We start from the raw sequence: 19632 nt of genomic DNA, 5'->3' as shown, positions 1-19632 counted from the left end.
ATGTGTTAAACATTTTATCTAACACATATTTTTAAATACATTTTATGACTCAAGAAGATATAACATTTTCAACATTATAAAAAAATTTGTGTATCATTGGGATAGTTTGTCATTTGGTATCAAAAGGAAGGTTCGTCATATGGTATCAGAAGGAATGTTTGTCAATGGGTATCAGAAGGAAGGTTTGTCATTTGGTATTCGGAGAAAGGTTTGTCATTTGGTATCAGAAGGAAGGTTTGTCATTTGGTATCAGAAGGAAGGTTTGTCATTTGGTATTCGGAGAAAGGTTTGTCATTTGGTATCAAAAGGAAGGTTCGTCATATGGTATCAGAAGGAAGGTTTGTCATTTGGTATCAGAAGGAAGGTTTGTCATTTGGTATTCGGAGAAAGGTTTGTCACTTGGTATCAGAAGGAAGGTTTGTCATTTGGTATCAGAAGGAAGGTTTGTCATTTGGTATCAGAAGGAAGGTATCATTGGGATAGTTTGTAATTTGGTATAAGATAGAAAGTTTGTTATTTGGTGTCAGAAGGTAAGTTTGTATTTGGAATCACAAGGAAAGTTTATTATGTGGTATCAAGTTAGTGCATAATTTACCTTCAACACAACACAACACAACCTATTTCAGGATCATCATTTAGTTAACTGGTTATTTAGTTGTAAAGATTTTACACGTAGCTTTTACACGTCTACATACATTTAACGATACATTTAGATCAATAGCTATGCGTTTCATGAAAAATTCGTTCCCGTGAATGCAAATTGCGTCTGCAATCATATACATTATTCGCACAAAATCTTCGGTTCATTGTTTACTTTAAGATAAATGATGTGAAACTTCACACCATTAAATGTTTATTAATATTCTGCTCACGATAATATCTTGCCGATCATAGTTAGACTGGTTTAATCCTTCGATAGTTCGTACAGATAGACTTATTAACCTCAGACAAATCGGATCATATTCATACGTATTTAAACTACAGACAATTCGGATTATACAGTTAGACTTTTTTAAACTACAGACAATTCGGATTATACAGTTAGACTTATTTAAACTACAGACAATTCGGATTATATAGTTGACTTATTTAAACTACAGACAATTCGGATTATACAGTTAGACTTATTTAAACTACAGACAATTCGGATTATATAGTTAGACTTATTTAAACTACAGACAATTCGGATTATACATTTTTGCTTATGTATATCTTCCACGGATCTGAACATTCAGTTAAACAAATGTAAACCCACCACAGACGATAAAATTAGACTTATGTAAACTTTGTACAGAACATTCCGTTAGACATGTATAAACATTCTTCAGAACATATAGCTAGATATATGTAAAACTTTTACATTTCATACCGTTAGTCTAATTTAAACCTTCCACAGAGCCACCCTACCAGAATGAAACGCGGGGACTTTGAAAAGTCCATGCAAGAGAAATCATCCTCGGCTGGTCTAATTAAAATATTCTCCAAATTTGCGGACAAAACCTCATTAAACGGCATACCATTCATCAACTCGACACACAATTTGTTGGTCAAGGCCGTCTGGTCATGTCTACTAGCTGTAGCCATTGGGGCTATGTTTTTTCATCTGTACAAGTATGATCTGCATCTCTTTCACATTAGCTTTACCTCTAGTTAAACTCAGATATCATCGTACTAAAACTTGTCCTCATTAGTATTTCACACATTTAGAAAACAGATTAGGCTTAAACAAATGAACATAATTAATACCACCTATTTTCGTTAAGATTCGTTAAGCTTTTATAAATAAAAAATGTATGAATAAAAATCGATTTAAAATTAGTTAGAACAGATGGTAATTTACAGACAGTCTAGCCACTGCTTGTTGTTGCAGCCTCTTCATAACGTATCTGTCCTTCGGAAAGCATTCACAAATAAGCCTGGGTTTTAGCACCTTAGATTTTCCGGCTGTCACCATCTGTAACGTCAACATGATGCGGTTGTCCCAGGTAAGATTTTAAAAAATTTAGCTGCACGTTCTTAAGTAACTGGAACACTGCCCACCCCCACTTGTCCCATATCTTAGTGTACTCACTTGAGAAGTCCATTCCACCACACAGCATACCGATGGTATTAGCTATGTGATGCCGTATCTCACTCTATGGATATCCGGGCATTTACCATGATGATTCCCTATATCCACCTGCGCACACTGGCTTAGGAATATAAACTCGCAACACACAACAAACTAGTTTGATTCATCATGTTGTGCCCCTCATGCATAAATTAAAAGCTTTAACACGTAAAACACATATATGAACGAAATGATTAAAAATATCAGCAGTTACAAAAGCAACTGTTCTTGTTTCTCAATTATAAGTAAAAAGAAAAAACTGCTCTTTTTCTGTTAGTTCCCGATAACACGTTTTATAATTACTTCAATTGTTGTAAACAGTCATCACCTCGTAAAAAAAATACAACCTTTTTTTGTTTCCAGAAAAAATCAGCCTCCCGTGAGATTCAAGAGCTGATTGAGAAAGTCAGCCCTGATAAAATGATGCAACAGGCCAAACAGTGGAAACCTACCTACGTGGATCAAGACAACACGACACGGAGAAAAAGGCAAACGCCTGCCTCAACGTCCAATAGGTCCGTTCAATGTTAATAATTATTGTGTTTTGTTTTGGTCTGTATAACACAAACAGTTAGTAAACCCCACTATCCAGAGACAGTCTTACAGAATTTATACTAATTACCGAAGCCAAAACAAAAGCACGTTGAAATATAAATGCAATACGTCAGTCAGATAAACATCAGATCAATGCTGCATTATGGCTGAGTTTAGAACTTTGTTTTTAACTCTTTGTCTACTGATGGTACTTATAAGTACCACTTTAATGTAGTGCCTAAGTTGAATTTTTAAAATTATTTGTATAATTAATAGTATTGTCTCCCCTGAGTCACTGGTTTTTGGTTGGATCGACGTTTTTTTACTTTCTCGTATATACGAAGTATAGAGAAAGTACTGTAATCGTGCACACAAAAAAAACATGAAATTTTGACAGTTTTACCGTTTTACTCCTCAGTCCTTCATCACATTTGGAGTATAGAGGACTTATTTTAATCAGGCGAAAATTGTAAAAACAAATAAATAAACGTTTTGGCGTTTTATGCGTTATCGAGTCGTAAAAACTGGACTTTGCAATTCTGTCCGTATGTCTGTGTGTCTGTGTGTATGTCTGTGTGTAAACACGATAACTTGAGTACCGTTACAGCTAGGTTGATGAAATTTCATATATAAATATTTCATCAAAATCGTAGATCCTGATCAACTTTTCAGCAATTTCCGATAACCGGAAGTGGTACTTTTTCTACTTTGAATTTTTCAAAAGCCTATAAGTTGCGTACTATTTTAGGTAGATGCATGAAATTTCACATGTAAGTAGAAGATCTAATTTTCTACCTTCTGTCAAATTTTGAGTAATTTCCGTTCACCGGAAGTACTAATTTACGCTATTTCCGATTTCTCAAAAAACGCATGTAAATTTATAAAGTACTAATAATATCCCGCACTTTTATACACATTTTATCAGGCGTTCACTTGGTGTGGGACGGAGTGGTCTAGCGGTAGAGAGCTGGACTGCTAACCCATTCGTCTCGAGTTCGAATCCGAGTTCAAGTCAGTAGACCGTCCCTGAGTCCACCCAACTCTGATGGGTACCTAACTCCTGTTAAGGAAAGTAAAGGCGGCTGGGCATAGTGCTGACCACACTATCTCTTCATATGCCGAGGTCACAGAAACAAGTGAACTCTACTTCACTTGCCCCATAGACCGTCAGGTTTGAAAGGGAAACTTTTCACTTGGTGTGCAATTCTTTTTTTTTACGAGATTCTATTCTATTATAAAAAGTTTAAGTAATTAAAAATGAATAACAAATATTGTCTATGTCCTGAGTTGCCATCCTTCGTAATTTTATATTAGAATATTCGAGAAAGTTTAGGGTAGATCACTCCCGGTTTATTTTTTAAATTGCCGATGCGGCGCTATTTTCAATCTCTTCCTGTATCGGTAGCCCACAATTGTGCAGTACAGGTCTCATAAGTGTTCTTAATTTCTCTTCGTTTTACCTTAATATTCAAGTTTTCAAGACCAAATTATTTTTATTGTGTTTAACTTCTATTTATTTAATTTTAGTGAAATTGTCTTTGTGTTAGATCAATGTTTACATGGGTACTTAGTAGTGCAATCAGGCCACATGGTCATGTTTTTTATGATTTTTTGGAAATGTCACATTTTCGACATGGAGTGACATAAAATTATTTTGATAGTAAATGATCGAAATGTACTCAAAAATGATATAAAAAGAAGGTTAGCATATGGTTTACCTAACAAATATTGTGAATAAATATAGATTTAAAGTAGAAAGAGAATAACAAGATTAAAGATATAACATGCAGGTTAGTTTAATAGGTTTAGTAAAGTTTAGTTGTATTCCTAAGTCTAGTTCTAGTAGTAAGATTTGTTAGTTATATTTGTTGCAGAAAATTGTCTTGCATACAATAACTAGTTTGTATGTAATGTATACATGTAGACTAGTAATAGTCCACACTTCTAGATATAATAAATACAAATGATAGCTACATATAATATGTATCTTATGGTAAATTTTTATCAGTAGACATAAAACTGTGACCACTAAGACTATTCTAAACACATGGAGCTCACTTATATTTATGAATGTTACACGGTAGTGCAGGACTGCCATAACATTCTAGTAGGCAACAATCATACTAGTATTACTAGTAGTAGTGTACTGAATGACTAAAATATTTTGTTTTTGCGGCTCAATGTAATTTCTATTGGAAGCTTCAAGCAAAAGCAGGATAGGCCCAGCGACTTTTACCACACTAGAAAGACCACAGGCAAGAATGTATCACTTAGGAATAAAGGATTAGAACATGGCACCTTTTTCTGTGTTTGGTACAGTCAGGAGAAGGTCTAATATGTGTTCCCATAGAAAATACAGTCTGAAACCATACTCAAAATATACTTCTACGAGAAAAATGGCCCGTTGAGGAAGGATACACCGGGCGCTAGGTTGATAGTGCTGTCTCTTTTCTCAAAACTAAAACCAACCCACCCCCCCCACACACACCACCCCCCACCCCCACCCCTCCCACCCCCACCCACCCCACACACCACCCCCCAACCCCCCCCCCACCCCCACCCCCACCCCCCCCACCCCCACCCCCCAAAAAACATGTCTACCGTCCCATTCAACGAAATATAATTATATACTTTTTCCAGTGTCCGCCCCCTCCCCGAAAATTCTACCCCCGCCCCCGAAAATTTCAAGTACCCCCACCCCTCTCCGGGGAGGAAAAAGTCTGAAAGAAACACTGGTGTCGCGCTTAGCCACTACGCGAAGAATTGCATTAAAGAAATTGCAAGAAAACCACTTTTTAGATTAGACACATTAATTAGGCGGTAATTTTATTATAGAGTATCGATGAAGAAATTTCTTTTGAGTTGGGGAGGGGGGGGGGGGCTCAGACGTTCTTACGCGTGGGGTGGGGCTTCGCCCCTACCCGAAGAATTGTATGCAAGAAACTCTTCACGCAAACCATTTAGATTAGACAACATTTCCTTTTTATTCAATGTTTACGCGATAATCAATGACGTCATTATATTACTGTGTGCACTTTCCGCCTTGAGATTATTTTCAACTCTATGCTAAATGTGTTGACGTCATACTTCGTTTTTCGAATTACTATGCAGGTTTTTAATTTGCTTGTGTTTTCTCTAGAGCGTTCTTGTCAGATAGACAGACAGAGCGTTCTTGTCAGATAGATACACAGACAGCGAAACTATTATTATAGAAATACGAGAAAAATGGCCCGTTGAGGAAGGGTACAACGGGCGCTAGGCTGATAGTGCTGTCTCTTTTCTCTAAACTAAAACCAACCCACCCCCACCCCCACACACCACCCCCACCCCCACCCCCCCACCCCCCACCACCCCCACCCCCCACACACACCACCCCTCCACACACCGCCCCCCCACCCCCCAACCCCTCCAGCCCCCCCTCCACCCCCCCCCCCCCCCCCAAAAAAAAAACATGTCTACCGTCCCATTCAACGAAATATAATTATATACTTTTTCCAGTGTCCGCCCCCTCCCAGAAAATTCTACCCCCGCCCCCGAAAATTTCAAGTACCCCCACCCCTCTCCGGGGAGGAAAAAGTCTGAAAGAAACACTGAAACCAACCCACCCCCCCCCCACACACCACCCCCCACCCCCACACCCCCCCCCCCCACACACACACCACCCCCCCCCCCCCAAAAAAAAAACATGTCTACCGTCCCATTGCAAGAAAACCACTTTTTAGATTAGACACATTAATTAGGCGGTAATTTTATTATAGAGTATCGATGAGGAAATTTCTTTTGAGTTAGGGAGGGGGGGGGCCTCAGACGTTCTTACGCGTGGGGTGGGGCTTCGCCCCTACCCGAAGAATTGTATGCAAGAAACTCTTCACGCAAACCATTTAGATTAGACAACATTTCCTTTTTATTCAATGTTTACGCGATAATCAATGACGTCATTATATTACTGTGTGCACTTTCCGCCTTGAGATTATTTTCAACTCATTGCTAAATGTGTCGACGTCATACTTCGTTTTTCGAATTACTATGCAGGTTTTTAATTTGCTTGTGTTTTCTCTAGAGCGTTCTTGTCAGATAGACAGACAGAGCGTTCTTGTCAGATAGATACACAGACAGCGAAACTATTAGTATTAATTGTGTTTAAGAGTGAAAATTTAAAAAAAAAATTAAGATTATAATGATTGCCATGATTTTACTTAATTTTACAGTTAATTCATATTTTGCATTATTGTTTTATTTTTTGAGAAAAATGTCCTACGTTCTTAATGGTACTTGTAAGTACCAATATATAATTTGGGCCATTAAAAATTAACGAAACTAAATTTTCTTCAACATATGCTTTAAGTGTGCCAAAAGCAATATATACACCTAGCTTGAGACCAACTTTTATTTAGAACTTAATTCCGTAAATAATGATGTGGAGAATGAGAATGAGAACCGCAATAAAATGCAACGTCAGAAGATTAGAGCTCTGAGCAAAACTTCATATATTGTAAGAAGCTAAATGTTATCAGCTAAACATTACAAAATTTGAACAAAGTTATTATTCTAATCTAAACTTCATGTTAACGAAACAGCCAAGCTCTGTGGCATACGTAACTAATATATGTGTTATGTGGTGTACTTCTGTAGGTTGACAAATGATTTGTTTAAATTTTCGAGCTTCTAGTATTTTTTATTTGTAGCATCATTGAATTAAATCCTATTCGCATCCTGCCTCCAGCACTTCATCATCCAAAATGCGATCCACAAACTTTTTAGACGACTTTAACATGGATTCCAACATGACGTACCTCAGAAGTTGCGCACAGAACACATTTTATGCCAAGGTATGCTTAATGCTATATTAGACATACTAATAAGATGTTGCTATGTTACCGGCTGGGCTACTGTAGATTCGACATTCTCACTCGTTTAAAGCAACCTTTTGCTTTACTTTACTGTCACAAACATGTGGGACGTATATCAATAATATACCATGACATGTTTCTCTCATATAGACATGTGTATAAGTGTAAAACTACAGAGTTTTTCACATCAATAATATACCTTGACATGTTTCTCTCATATCACCATGTGTAGATATGTGTAACTACAGAGTTTTTTTCACATCAGTATTGTAGCTTGTCATGTTTCTCTCATATCACCATGTTTAGATGTGTGATGACTGCTGGGAAGGAGAGTCAGAGAGCTCTACATTGTACCAAAATGAAGAGCAGTTTCGGGATCTTTTCAGTTTTCAGAATAAGTAAGTAGCCTATTGTTCAGTATCTTCCATATCTGCTTGTAGTCGTTCGAGTTTAGTAGTTTTTTTTTATCACCTGAGCACTACGAGACGTGTGATTGATAGTTTGGCTGTCTTCTGCCGTTATGTAATGTCTCGTGTGTGCTACAGGTCAATACGTTCAGCCCTTGGTCATCAGATACAAGACATGATGCTGCAGTGTTCGTTTGCTGGCCGGAAATGCGTGCAGAGGTGAGTCAATATAACTACATGATGGTACTCACAAGCGTTTGTAACAGACAGTTTCAAATAAAACAGGATACGCTCAACTTTAAAGACGAACAGCAAGATGTATGAAAACAGTAGCATTAATCAACACTAATTCCAATAAAGGCCCTTATGTTCAATCAATAACAATAATAGTACTTTTTGTTATTAAATCAATCAAAATCTGGTAACACTGTAGTTAGATTAGATACTTAGAGAATGTGTACTGTGTTGATCACATAACTTTTAAAATACAAGCAGGCTATTTATAAAACGTATTTCTTTGTTTCATTCAACTACCTACCTGTCATTTAGTTAGACACACTTAACTGGTTTTACCAAATGCAGTAGAATGTTTACATGGACATCTAGGCTCCACCTATCGTAAGTCGGAGTTATCTCCCTTCACATGCAACATCAAATTAATGTTTGAAGCAATGAACGCTAATTACTTAGGCTACCCAAATAGTAATTTTATTGGATATTTCGTACTTATTATTTCTCAATATAGGTGATACTATTAAGATAATATAATTTGTTTTCTTTATAAAAAATAATCATTGTAATCAATAAGTCTCACTTAATTAGACACGATTATACATTTTAAATTTCTCGTACACAGAGTAGGCCGGCCTATAGAGGAAGTACTGTAATCGTGCAAACAATGACATGAAATTTTGAAAATTTTCACAGTTTTACTTCTCAGTACTTCACTATATATGGAGTATATGGGATTTATTTTTATCGTGAAAACACTCTAAATCAAGATGTATCAAATGTCGGCGTTTTACCGGTAATTGAGTCGAAAAAACTGTGCATTGCAATTATGTTAGTGTGCGCATGTGTGTATGTCTGTGAACAGGATAACTTGAGTACAGTTACAGCTAGGTTGATGAAATTTCATATATAAGTATTACATCAAATGTGTAGTTCCGTCTCAACCTCTGAGCAATTTCCGGTTAACGGAAGTAGAACTTAATTTTTAAAAGACTATATGTTGAGTGCTGTTTAAGATAGATAGACGAAATTCGACAAATAAATACAAGATTAAATTATCTGTCTTCTGACACATTTTAGTAAGTTCCGTGTGTACCAGAAGTAGTACTTTACGTTATTTCTGATTTCTCAAAAAAACGCATGTTAATGTATAAAGTTTTAATGTTCCGCACTGCTATACACACGTTGTTTAGACACTTGATGCACAATTCTGTTTTTTAAGAGATTCTACTATATTTTTAAAAGATTAAGTAATTAAAAATTGTTTTACAATATTGTCTATATCCCGAATCGCCACCCCCCGCAGTGTTGTATAAGAATATTCGAGAAAGTTTAGTTGAGATCACTCCCGCTTTATTTCTAAATCAAGACATTATGTTAACTTTTCCGTCGTAGTTTATCTATTTCTAAATTAAGACAATATTTTCAACTTATCGTTTGCTACAAATTTGTCATAATTTTACCTATTTCATAACTAAAACTAATACGTTTTACCCATACCTTATGCATTATGACATAAAGTGTACGTCATTCTCAATTAAGACGTACTCATCGTCTCTTATACTCCTCACCTTTAACCCCAGCAACTTCACCCAGATACAGTCAGCGGTCTACGGGAATTGCTACACAATCGAGTACGACAAGTTTATAGCCAGGAAAAGTGGCCCTTCTGCAGGTACACACTCAGTAGACAAATTCTCTAGCTTACAAGTAAATATATTACAGCTTAAACACTTTTTTTATCATAAAGCTACAAAATTGATTTTGCACCAAATGTATTCTTATTTTTTATTTTCTATAAAGAATGTATTGCAATCGTTACAAAAATTCGAGATTTAAAAATAAATTCGACGTTTAACACTTCCCTGAGTCGGAAAAACATAGTTTTGCATCTTTTCCCGTATGTCTGTGTGTGTTTGAATGTGTGTGTGAGTGTATGTGTATGTATGTATGTTTGTCTGTGAACACGAAAACTTGAATACCGTTACAGCTAAGTAGATGAAATTTCCTATATAAGTAGTATATCAAATATGTAGTTCTGTATTAATTTCTGAGCAACTTCCGATAACCGGAAATGTAATTAGTCTACTTTTAGTATTTCAAAAGCTTTTAACTTGAGATTCTTTTTTCTAGGAGATTTTATTCTGTTATAAAAAAAGTTTAATTAATTTAAAATGGATTAAAAAGCATGTCTATATCCCGAGTTGCCATCCCCCGTAGTGTTATATAAGAATATTCGAGAAAGATTAGGGGAGATTACTCCCGGTTCATTTTATCCAGGCATGCTGTCAAAGTATCTATGAAACGCCTCTTTGTTTTTGTATTACGTGTCGTACACTGGTCATTAGACAATGTTATTTGGTTAAATATTATGAACTTCCTTCATGGCAATCCAGAACTTTTATTTGTTGACGTACCTTAAGGAATTAGTAGTGACTGCAAAAAGTTATGTGCAATTAATGATACAAAATATAATACTGCTCTTCGGACGAAATTCAGATGCTGTTCTTACGCTGTTCGGATGCGATTTGAATAATTTTTGCATGCTGTTTGAATGTTTTTTGGATGCTGTTTGAATGCAGTTTGGATGCTGTTTAGATGCAGTTTGGACACTGTTAGAATGCTGTTCGGACGCTGTTAGAATGCTGTTTGGTCGCTGTTAAAATGCAGTTTGGACGCTATTAGTATGCTGTTCGGACGCTGTTAGAATGCTGTGCGGACGCTATTCAGACGATGTTCAGACGCTGTTAAAATGCTGTTCAGACGCTGTTAAAATGCTGTTCGGACGCTGTTAGACTGCTGTTTGGACGCTGTTAAAATGTTGTTCGGACGCTGTTAAAATACTGTTCAGACGCTGTTAAAATGCTGTTCGGACGATGTTAGAATGCTGTTCGGACGATGTTAGAATGCTGTGCAGACGCTATTCAGATGCTGTTCGGACGCTGTTAGACTGCTGTTCGGACGCTGTTAGACTGCTGTTCGGACGCTGTTAGAATGCTGTTCGGACGCTGTTAGACTGCTGTTCGGACGCTGTTAGACTGCTGTTCGGACGCTGTTAGAATGCTGTTCGGACGCTGTAAGAATGCTGTTCGGACGCTGTTAGACTGCTGTTCGGACGCTGTTAGACTGCTGTACTTTGAATACTTCCAGGCCTGGAGCTGACCCTCTTCCTTGAGACAAGCGAATACATCCCTGGCATCACCAACGGTAAAGGCCTGCAACTGGTCGTCCACGAGCAGGGCACGGTGCCCTTTCCTGAAGACGAGGGCATCGCTATCAATCCAGGCACACAGACACTCATTGGGTTGAGGATGGTGAGTAGTCACCCTTCTCTTTTTACAGAAAATGGTTGTATAATTCAGTTATTCGCAGTTCGTTGATATTAAAAAAAAAACTCTTTTTTGGAATCAGTCGCATAAACATATTGTTATATTTTTTTTTAAAGTTACTTAATACTTTTCTAAATAATGAAACTAATTCCTCGGGAAAAGCAACAGTCCCGTAAAATACTGATTCCCATATTACATATGTATACAATGATATCTTAGGGTACTCTGTTAAGAATTTCACTAAAACTTTTAACTGTATAGATGTACCAAAGTATTGACAGTGTTGGCAAGCCCATTTCTATATCCTGGTACATTTCTCGCCCAGTTATATGTACATGTTTCACCCAGTGATGAAGTTCTCAGATTAAAAAAACAAACAGAAAGCAAATAATCAAACCACTTAGAAATTTTTAGCTTTGTCACTTAATTTATTCATACAGTTATACACTTAAATGCGCAATAATAATTAGGGATTGGTATATTAGATTTTTTTAGTCGTAATTACAAATAAGTTTAATCCTCACCAAAATTAGCGATGTTTACAACAACGATTATCAAGCAAATGTAGATCTATTAAATACTAGATCTATGTAGGTTAACAACCAATTACCAAATAATGGCGTTGTGTCAATTTTTTCTTGATTCACCTGTAGGTAAAAATAACCCGTCTTGGTGAACCGTACGGACCTTGTATTTCAACGAGCACTTTTGAAGTGAAATACGGGATAAAGTATACAAGAAATGTAAGTTCATTACCATTGCAATTTATAGTTTGATAGAATCAATGGTTAAATACAAGACCATATACAAAATAAACAGGGAGTGATCTCCCCTAAACTTTCTTGAATATTCTTATAAAACACTATGGAGGATGGCAACTCGGGATATAGACATTATTTTTAATCCATTTTTAATTACTTTAACATTTCAACCCTAAACAATATGTGTATAATAGTGCGGAATATTATTAGTACTTTATAAATCCACATCCGCTTTTTTTTGAGAAATCGGAAATAGCTTCAATTACTACTTCCGGTCAACGGAAATAACTCAAAATTTGACAGAGGGCAGAGAATTATACATTTTACTTAGGGTATAATTTCATTTATTTATCTGAAACATTACTCAAGTTATAGGCTTTTGCGAAATTTAAAGTAGAATAAGTACCACTTCCGGTTAACGGAAGTCGCTGAAAAGTTGACACAGATCTACAAATTTAATATAATACTTATAAATGAAATTTCATCTACCTAGCTGTTACGGTACTCAGGTTATCGTGTTCGCACACACACACACACACACAAACAAACACACACACACATACACATACACACACAAACACACAGAGACAAACTGAAACAACTGCAAAAAGTGTGTTTTTCCGACTCATGGAGTGGTAAAACGTCGATATTTGTATAAATCTCGATTTTGTTTTTGCACGATTACAATACATCCTTTATACTTCGTATACGAGTAAGTAAAAATGGATCTAAACAAATGCGTCATTCGTGTAAGCCTGTACCACTTGACCAAGATAGTTGCTACATGTGTAAATCTGTACCATGTGACCACCAGGCCTGCCAACGAATCTGTGAACAACAACAGATTATCGATACATGTCAATGTGTAGACGCCCTCCACCCCCAGTTGATTATCTACATGAACGCCACGAACGTCCAACCCTGCAACAACATCACGCGTGAGTTGATGGGGTGTCTCTTGCCGAACTGGGTTTATTTTGTTGTATTGGCCCAGTACACATTGGGTTAGTTGTGTTTTAGTGGCCCCAATCAGCATGGGATTAATTATATTTTAGTGGCCCAGTAAACATTGGGTTAATGGTGCTTTATTGGTTTCTGAGATAACGAAATATTTTTTTTTTGTGTGACATCGCTAAAAAGGGGTTAATTGGCATGTCTGTTTCTTTTAAAACAAATGATAACTTTCGATTTAGTTAATGATGAGTAAATGTGTTATAATACTAATAGGAAATATCCAGCCCAGGTAAGTCCAGTCCGTTCAGAATATCTACTTTCAATCTAAAAAATTAAGATATAATATGTAAAATTTAAATTACTACGAGATCTACCTAATTTTTAAAAATCTTTCATAGAGGGCTAATAGAAAAAAAAATCTCTGTCCCTAGAAATGATGTGTGTCACAGAGGTCGAGTTCAACTACAACGCTAGTGAGGACAAGTGTGGGTGTGCCAGTCCTTGCAGGTGGGTCGTGTGTCTGCAGGTGGGTCGTGTGTCTGCAGGTGGGTCGTGTATCTGCAGGTGGGTCTTGTGTCTGCAGGTGGGTCGTGTATCTGCAGGTGGGTCTTGTGTCTACTGGTGTGTCGTGTGTCTACAGGTAGTTCTTGTGACTGCAGGTGGGTCTTGTGTCTACAGGTGGGTCGTGTGCCTGCAGGTGGGTCGTGTGTCTACAGGTGGTTCTTGTGACTGCAGGTGGCTCTTGTGTCTGCAGGTGGGTCGTGTGTCTGCAGGTGGGTCGTGTGCCTGCAGGTGGCTCTTGTGTCTGCAGGTGGGTCGTTTGTCTGCAGGTGGGTCGTGTGACTACAGGTGGGTTGTGTGTCTGCAGGTGTCTTTATCTGCATTTAGGTCATGTGTCTGCATGTGTTTAATGTGTTGTTAAAATTATTATAATAACTACCCTTTATTTTACAACAGTGAAAGCCTGTACGAGAAAACGATATCGCCCAGACAATGGCCCAGTCCATCTTTTGCTGTAAGTCAATGTATTCAAGTAATACACGTACATCATACACGTAATATACACAAACATCATACCTGTAATAGACATTATAGAAGTAATAGGCTACACAGATATTATATACGTAATATACTGACATCAAACACGTAATACATAGACATTAATCACGTAATACACATACATCATACAGATAATACACAGACATCACACACCTATGTAGGAAGTTAGAGTTTTGGAATACAGAGAATGAATGAAATGTGTAGCCTGATCTAAATGTCTCTTTCAGTCAATCCTTTTGGAGAGCATTTGTCAAGACAGGTCTCCAGAAACTTGCAGCAAGCTCAGGAACATGTCAGACAATGAATTACTGTAACACCTCTAATTGTTTGATCTTTTTCATACACTGATTATATTTGTACTTATTTTAAAACAATTACATATTCACTCTTCTCCTATAAAGGATTGGCGTGCTCGAGGTGGTGAAGCTCATGGTTGCTAAACCAAAAAGTCTCGAGCCGATCTTCTAAAATCAAACAACTGCTGCCTTGTAGGTTGTTCTTGTTTGGACATAGGCTATGGAAGCAAATCCAAAAAGAAAAGCAGACCTAAAATTGAAGTAAATGATATCAATGGCGCATAACTAGTTGACACGCATACTTCATTGGGTTGGAGAGGATTCCTTTCAACACTAAAATTAAGAACGAAGAAGAAGTTCTCCTATAAAATAATTGTAGCTTAATTTTTGTAAATTGAAAATGTGCTCAATTACTTTTAATCATGCTAGTCGCAAAAATGTGGGTATTGTCTATTGTAATGTTTCTTTCTTTAAATCACTTCTTTAGCGGCGAGTTTGTGAAACTGAATATCTTTTTCGAAGATCTCAACTACGAGGAGTTGTCTGAGCAAGCAGATTACACAGTAAGTTGTCTAACATTCTTCATCCTATTAACGATGTAGGGTGTCTATCATTGTTCATGCCATAACCGCCCCTGATTCGCAGATTACACAATAGGTTTTGTAACCTTGTTCGTGTCATCATCTCCCCTGATTGTCCACTTATCCTCACTGCTTGTCTAACCTTGTTTATGACAATACCGCCCCTAATAGATGTTGGTGTTCGCTTCATTTTTCCTTCTTCTGTGATTATGTAATCAATGTTCTAAAACTAGGGTGAAATTGTTGTTACGCTTGCGTAGAGGAACTGTACATCTCTCTATAACGTCCTTGAAAGAACACATTGGCATGTTTCTGCTGCCAACGTGTTGAATTTGTTGTTAAATAACCTAAAAGCAGGAGCGAAATTATGTCTAAGGAGCAATGGGGGGAGGGTATCTTTTTCATACAAGGGACGCAAGTTATTTTATAATGCTTGTGCGCATAACGTACATAGTTCTATCCCTTTTAAGAAATATAAATGTGTTAATAATGTTATAATATGTTATAATAATGTTATAATATGAAAGTAATACTGAGTGTATAGATGAATTCAAGGTGAAGTAGCCTAACAGCTACCAATCTCTACCTACAGAGCGTAAACCTACTCTCAGACATTGGCGGTACTATAGGCCTGTGGATCGGGCTGTCTGTCTTGAGCCTGTTTGAGCTCATTCATCTGGCGTCGTCGTTGGTCTACTACATCCTGTGTGGGAGGTGGAGGGCAAAGGAGGACGGGAAATATGGCACTGACTGACAGAAGGAATATGCTTCTGCTGATAGAATGATTATACCTCTAGCTGACCACATTAATTGTTTTTTTTTCTTTGTTAATATAGATAATACATAAATGCGAGGTTATGTCAAAATAATTCATAATAATTAAATACAGTCCTGCAGCATTCTGAAGGTTTTTAGCCAATAACACTCAGAGGCGTAGCTAGGGGGGGGGGGGGGGGGGGGGACTGGGGGTACATATTTCCCCGGGCGCCGACCCTAGGGGGCGCCAAAATGGGTTGGAAAAAAAAATAAAAGCATTATAAATATAAACATATATGGGGGGGGGGGGGGGCAAATTGAAAGTTTGTCACCGGGCGCCTGGAAGGGTCGCTACGCCTCTGATAACCCTTCACACATGTTTTGTTTAATGACTAATGAATATTAAATTTGTTAAACTGACATTGTTTGTTAAGCAATTGTCTCAAAATGTCAGGATATCAAGACAGGCTAAACTAACCAGGTTAATACTATATTGTATGTAACAAATAACCAATATTTATTAGACAATCACAAAATTAACAATGCAGGAAACAAACCGAATAGTGAACTGTTATATTAGGATATGATGTTAAGGTTTCTACAGTTGAGTTTGTAATTGTTTAGACAAATATACTTGCTATATTATTATTTTACAACATAATATTTGCTAACAATTCATACTTTCGTTACAAAGACATCTCTATAATATTTTAATTAATTTTAAGAAAGTATTTTTTTAAAATGTGCTTTTGCTACGCTATTACAGGGCACAAACCATACACATTTTATTTTAAGCATGTTTGGAAACAATATCAATATTGATTTTTTTTTCAAAATATATGAAAAATAATTATCCTAGCAATTAATTTTCTTAACATGCTTATAGTTCAAAATGTTTTTTTTTTAAATTTTGCATGTAAAATTGCTTGGGCATTAATAAAATAACTTTTATTTAAGGGCAATTAACTGTTAAAGATATACCGCAGCTAAAACACAATAGCCTTCCGTATTTTTAATTGCAATATTTAGGAGTGAACAGTTATATTAAGTTTGTAATTATTCAATGATAAGAGCGTTATTTATTTTTAAATAAATGTTCTCTAAAACTATAAATTGTTTCATTCTGTTTTGAACTTTCACTGTTTTTATAACATAGCTAACTAATAAAATACGTGCAAAGATAGTCGTTTTGTTCTTTGATAAACTTAGCTATAGCTGTCAAACAATAATTAATGTTGTACACACGTAACATGAGGAATTGGACTTACGTCTGTGAGGGTGGACAGTATCTTTTCATAAAGAAGTTAATATTGGGTCGTGCAGACAGTGTGTTGTGTGGGTTCATCTTTAGAATACTCACTCAACTAGCCCTATCTCTCCTCAAGTGTATCAACAGTCTGTTTAAAGTCAGCAGGGGCTCGAGAAAGACCACAAACTACCTAAAACGTTGAGTTAATAAAAAAAGAGAAAAAAAAATATCGGATCACAGTTAAATTCAAGAGTTACGTGATTTGTTTAAATGTTTACTCAAGTAAAACCGCTCTAAAATGTTTAGTATTCGGTGAACTTTTTATTGTTACGAAATTAGGGTAGTTCTAGTCTAGTATTGAAAGGTGTAAATGTATATCTAAAACTTATTTAAAAAAAAAGTATTGTAAATATTCAAAATATTTTTTTCAAAACCGTTACTATTAAAAATCTTCAGCGACAACTCGTTGCTTTTACAACTAATGCTTACATCCTGTATTCAAACGCTGTGGGGTTTTAAATGTTTAAGGCAAAGCTAATTATTAAATACCCACAGCAGTCGCAATCAAGTTATTAACAAACTAATAGGGTACATTAGTTAGTCTACTCTGGCTGTTGCGTACTGCGTTAATTATTTCTTCTGTTAATGGGTAATGGCAAACATTTGTTGTCCTGTAATGGGGACAATAAACCTGCACTAAAGAGTTGCTTTTTAATAATCAGAGTAAAGTACCGTTTCCGGTTCCCGGACTCGGTAAGATGATATAAACACCCACGGTTGAGACCCAATACTTATTGGCTTATATAACATTTCGTCCACCTAACGGAATTGCTACACATTTTTTCGGTATTTTAAAAACCGGAAATAGAGAAAACAAACTAGTTTATTATTGTATACACATGCATGCACATACACACACATATATGTTGTTTATGAAAGCATAAAACGTCGAGAGTTGTCAAAGTTAGGATCTCAATATTTTTTTGTTTGTTAATCTTTCACGTATTATAACACGCATATTTCTTTTAAAGCCAATGAACATACATACTGTCCATGTTTTATCAGCTGATCAGCTGGCCAAGAAACTGAAAAACCAGTCCTACGCACACAAGGGCCTGAACTTGATCACCAAGAGAAACATCTTCTGTACCGCCGCAGGTGCCAGGGCCCCCGCTCAGAAAGTCATCGTTCTCTTCACTGACGGGGTGTCAACCGACAGTTCAAAAAGTAAGGTCTTTAACTATCGAGGCTTCAAACATATTTTAACATACTAATAGTCCATTTTAATTGACGTTTAAGAACACTCAACGAAAAAATGTATTGATACTAAGATCGTTGTTATTTTAATGATCCCATTTTAAAAGCAAAAACATAAAAAAAATAAATAAAAAATAAACTCAATCTAACTGACTAATAGAGGGGAATAATGGTAGTGTTATATAACCACACATAAAATGTAGTCAGGGTTTAGCTATTGTTTTAAAATTCCAGTATAATGTAAGAGATAAAAATCGTTTCAAAAATACATAGTTCTGTGTGTAAGAGGTGTGTATACCCTCTTTCACCCTTAACTTTGAGCATAGTTTCCCCCTAGTCTTTTGAAGAAGAAAGTAACATTTTTAATTAGTAATCATAAATCATTTTAATAACAAATCCTAAAATGTAACGAAGTAAGAAAAAAATTAAAAAGGTACTAGTTGCATTAGAAGTAAATTTACCAATGCAAATAAAGGAAGTTGTAATATTAAATATATCAAATTAACGCAAGATTTAGCAAACAGTTAGACTTCTAGAGATTTAATTTTGCTTTAAAATACAAGGGAAAATACTCGTAAATATATTTGAGATTTGGTATTTATGAGTTCATTCCCTTGAACAGATATAAGTACAACGTTGTCAGAATATGAAACAAAATATAACCACTAACCGTGTAGCAAAGTAGCGTGTCTATTGTAACAAATATATTATTTCATGAGCTATGTTATACGATATTCAATCTTGTTTTAGTTAGCGCCAGTGGAGACTAGAGCTAGTGTAGGCGTTGTTTAGTACTAGTTGAGGCGTGATCTTGGTATTGGAGGCGTGATCTAGTGCTAGTGTAACGTTGTCTAGTGCAAGTGGCGGTTTTATCTAGTGATATAGGAGGCGTGGATCAGAATTTGAAGAGCCGTGTGCTTGTGCTAGGGGAGGTAAGGACTAGTGCTGGGGAAGATGCGGACTAGTACTAATGGAAGCGTAGACTATGAGTGTAAGAAGAGGCGTGGTCTAGTGCTAGGTGTTGACGAGTGTTAGGTGAAGTTATCATACAAAAGAAGCAGCATATAGAAATATAAGACAAATACAGTGTTTCTTCAACGTTAAAGCCAGAGACAGTACTTAAAACTAGCCATATCTCTAATAGATACCTAACTAACAGATGAACTCTACTTCATTTGCCCCATGTGTGTTGAGCACAAACCGGAAAATATAATGATAATAGTAAGATAGTTAAAAAATGGCGTACATTAATAATCAA

The 19632-nt window shown here is 36.3% G+C and overlaps 1 protein-coding gene across 1 annotated transcript; it reads left to right on the top strand.

Moving 5' to 3' along the window:
* The first annotated feature begins 139 nt into the window (after positions 1 to 139).
* Positions 140 to 15877, top strand: LOC131947230 (degenerin-like protein unc-105). Its single transcript, XM_059308376.1, has 15 exons — positions 140 to 442; positions 2474 to 2625; positions 7368 to 7473; positions 7801 to 7892; positions 8040 to 8120; positions 9716 to 9807; positions 11283 to 11446; positions 12115 to 12204; positions 13037 to 13160; positions 13608 to 13683; positions 13931 to 13987; positions 14134 to 14191; positions 14463 to 14545; positions 15019 to 15094; positions 15705 to 15877. Exons 1-15 carry the CDS (start codon positions 140 to 142, stop codon positions 15864 to 15866), a joined length of 1716 nt encoding a protein of 571 aa, XP_059164359.1. The 3' UTR covers positions 15867 to 15877.
* The last annotated feature ends 3755 nt before the right edge of the window (positions 15878 to 19632 follow it).

This window comes from Physella acuta, unplaced genomic scaffold, assembly GCF_028476545.2.
Source record: "Physella acuta isolate Inbredline_101_S28 unplaced genomic scaffold, ASM2847654v3 ptg000590l, whole genome shotgun sequence".
NCBI lineage: Eukaryota > Metazoa > Mollusca > Gastropoda > Physidae > Physella > Physella acuta.
Note: the sequence above shows the minus strand (reverse complement) of the source record. Positions and strands in the feature narration are given on the sequence as shown.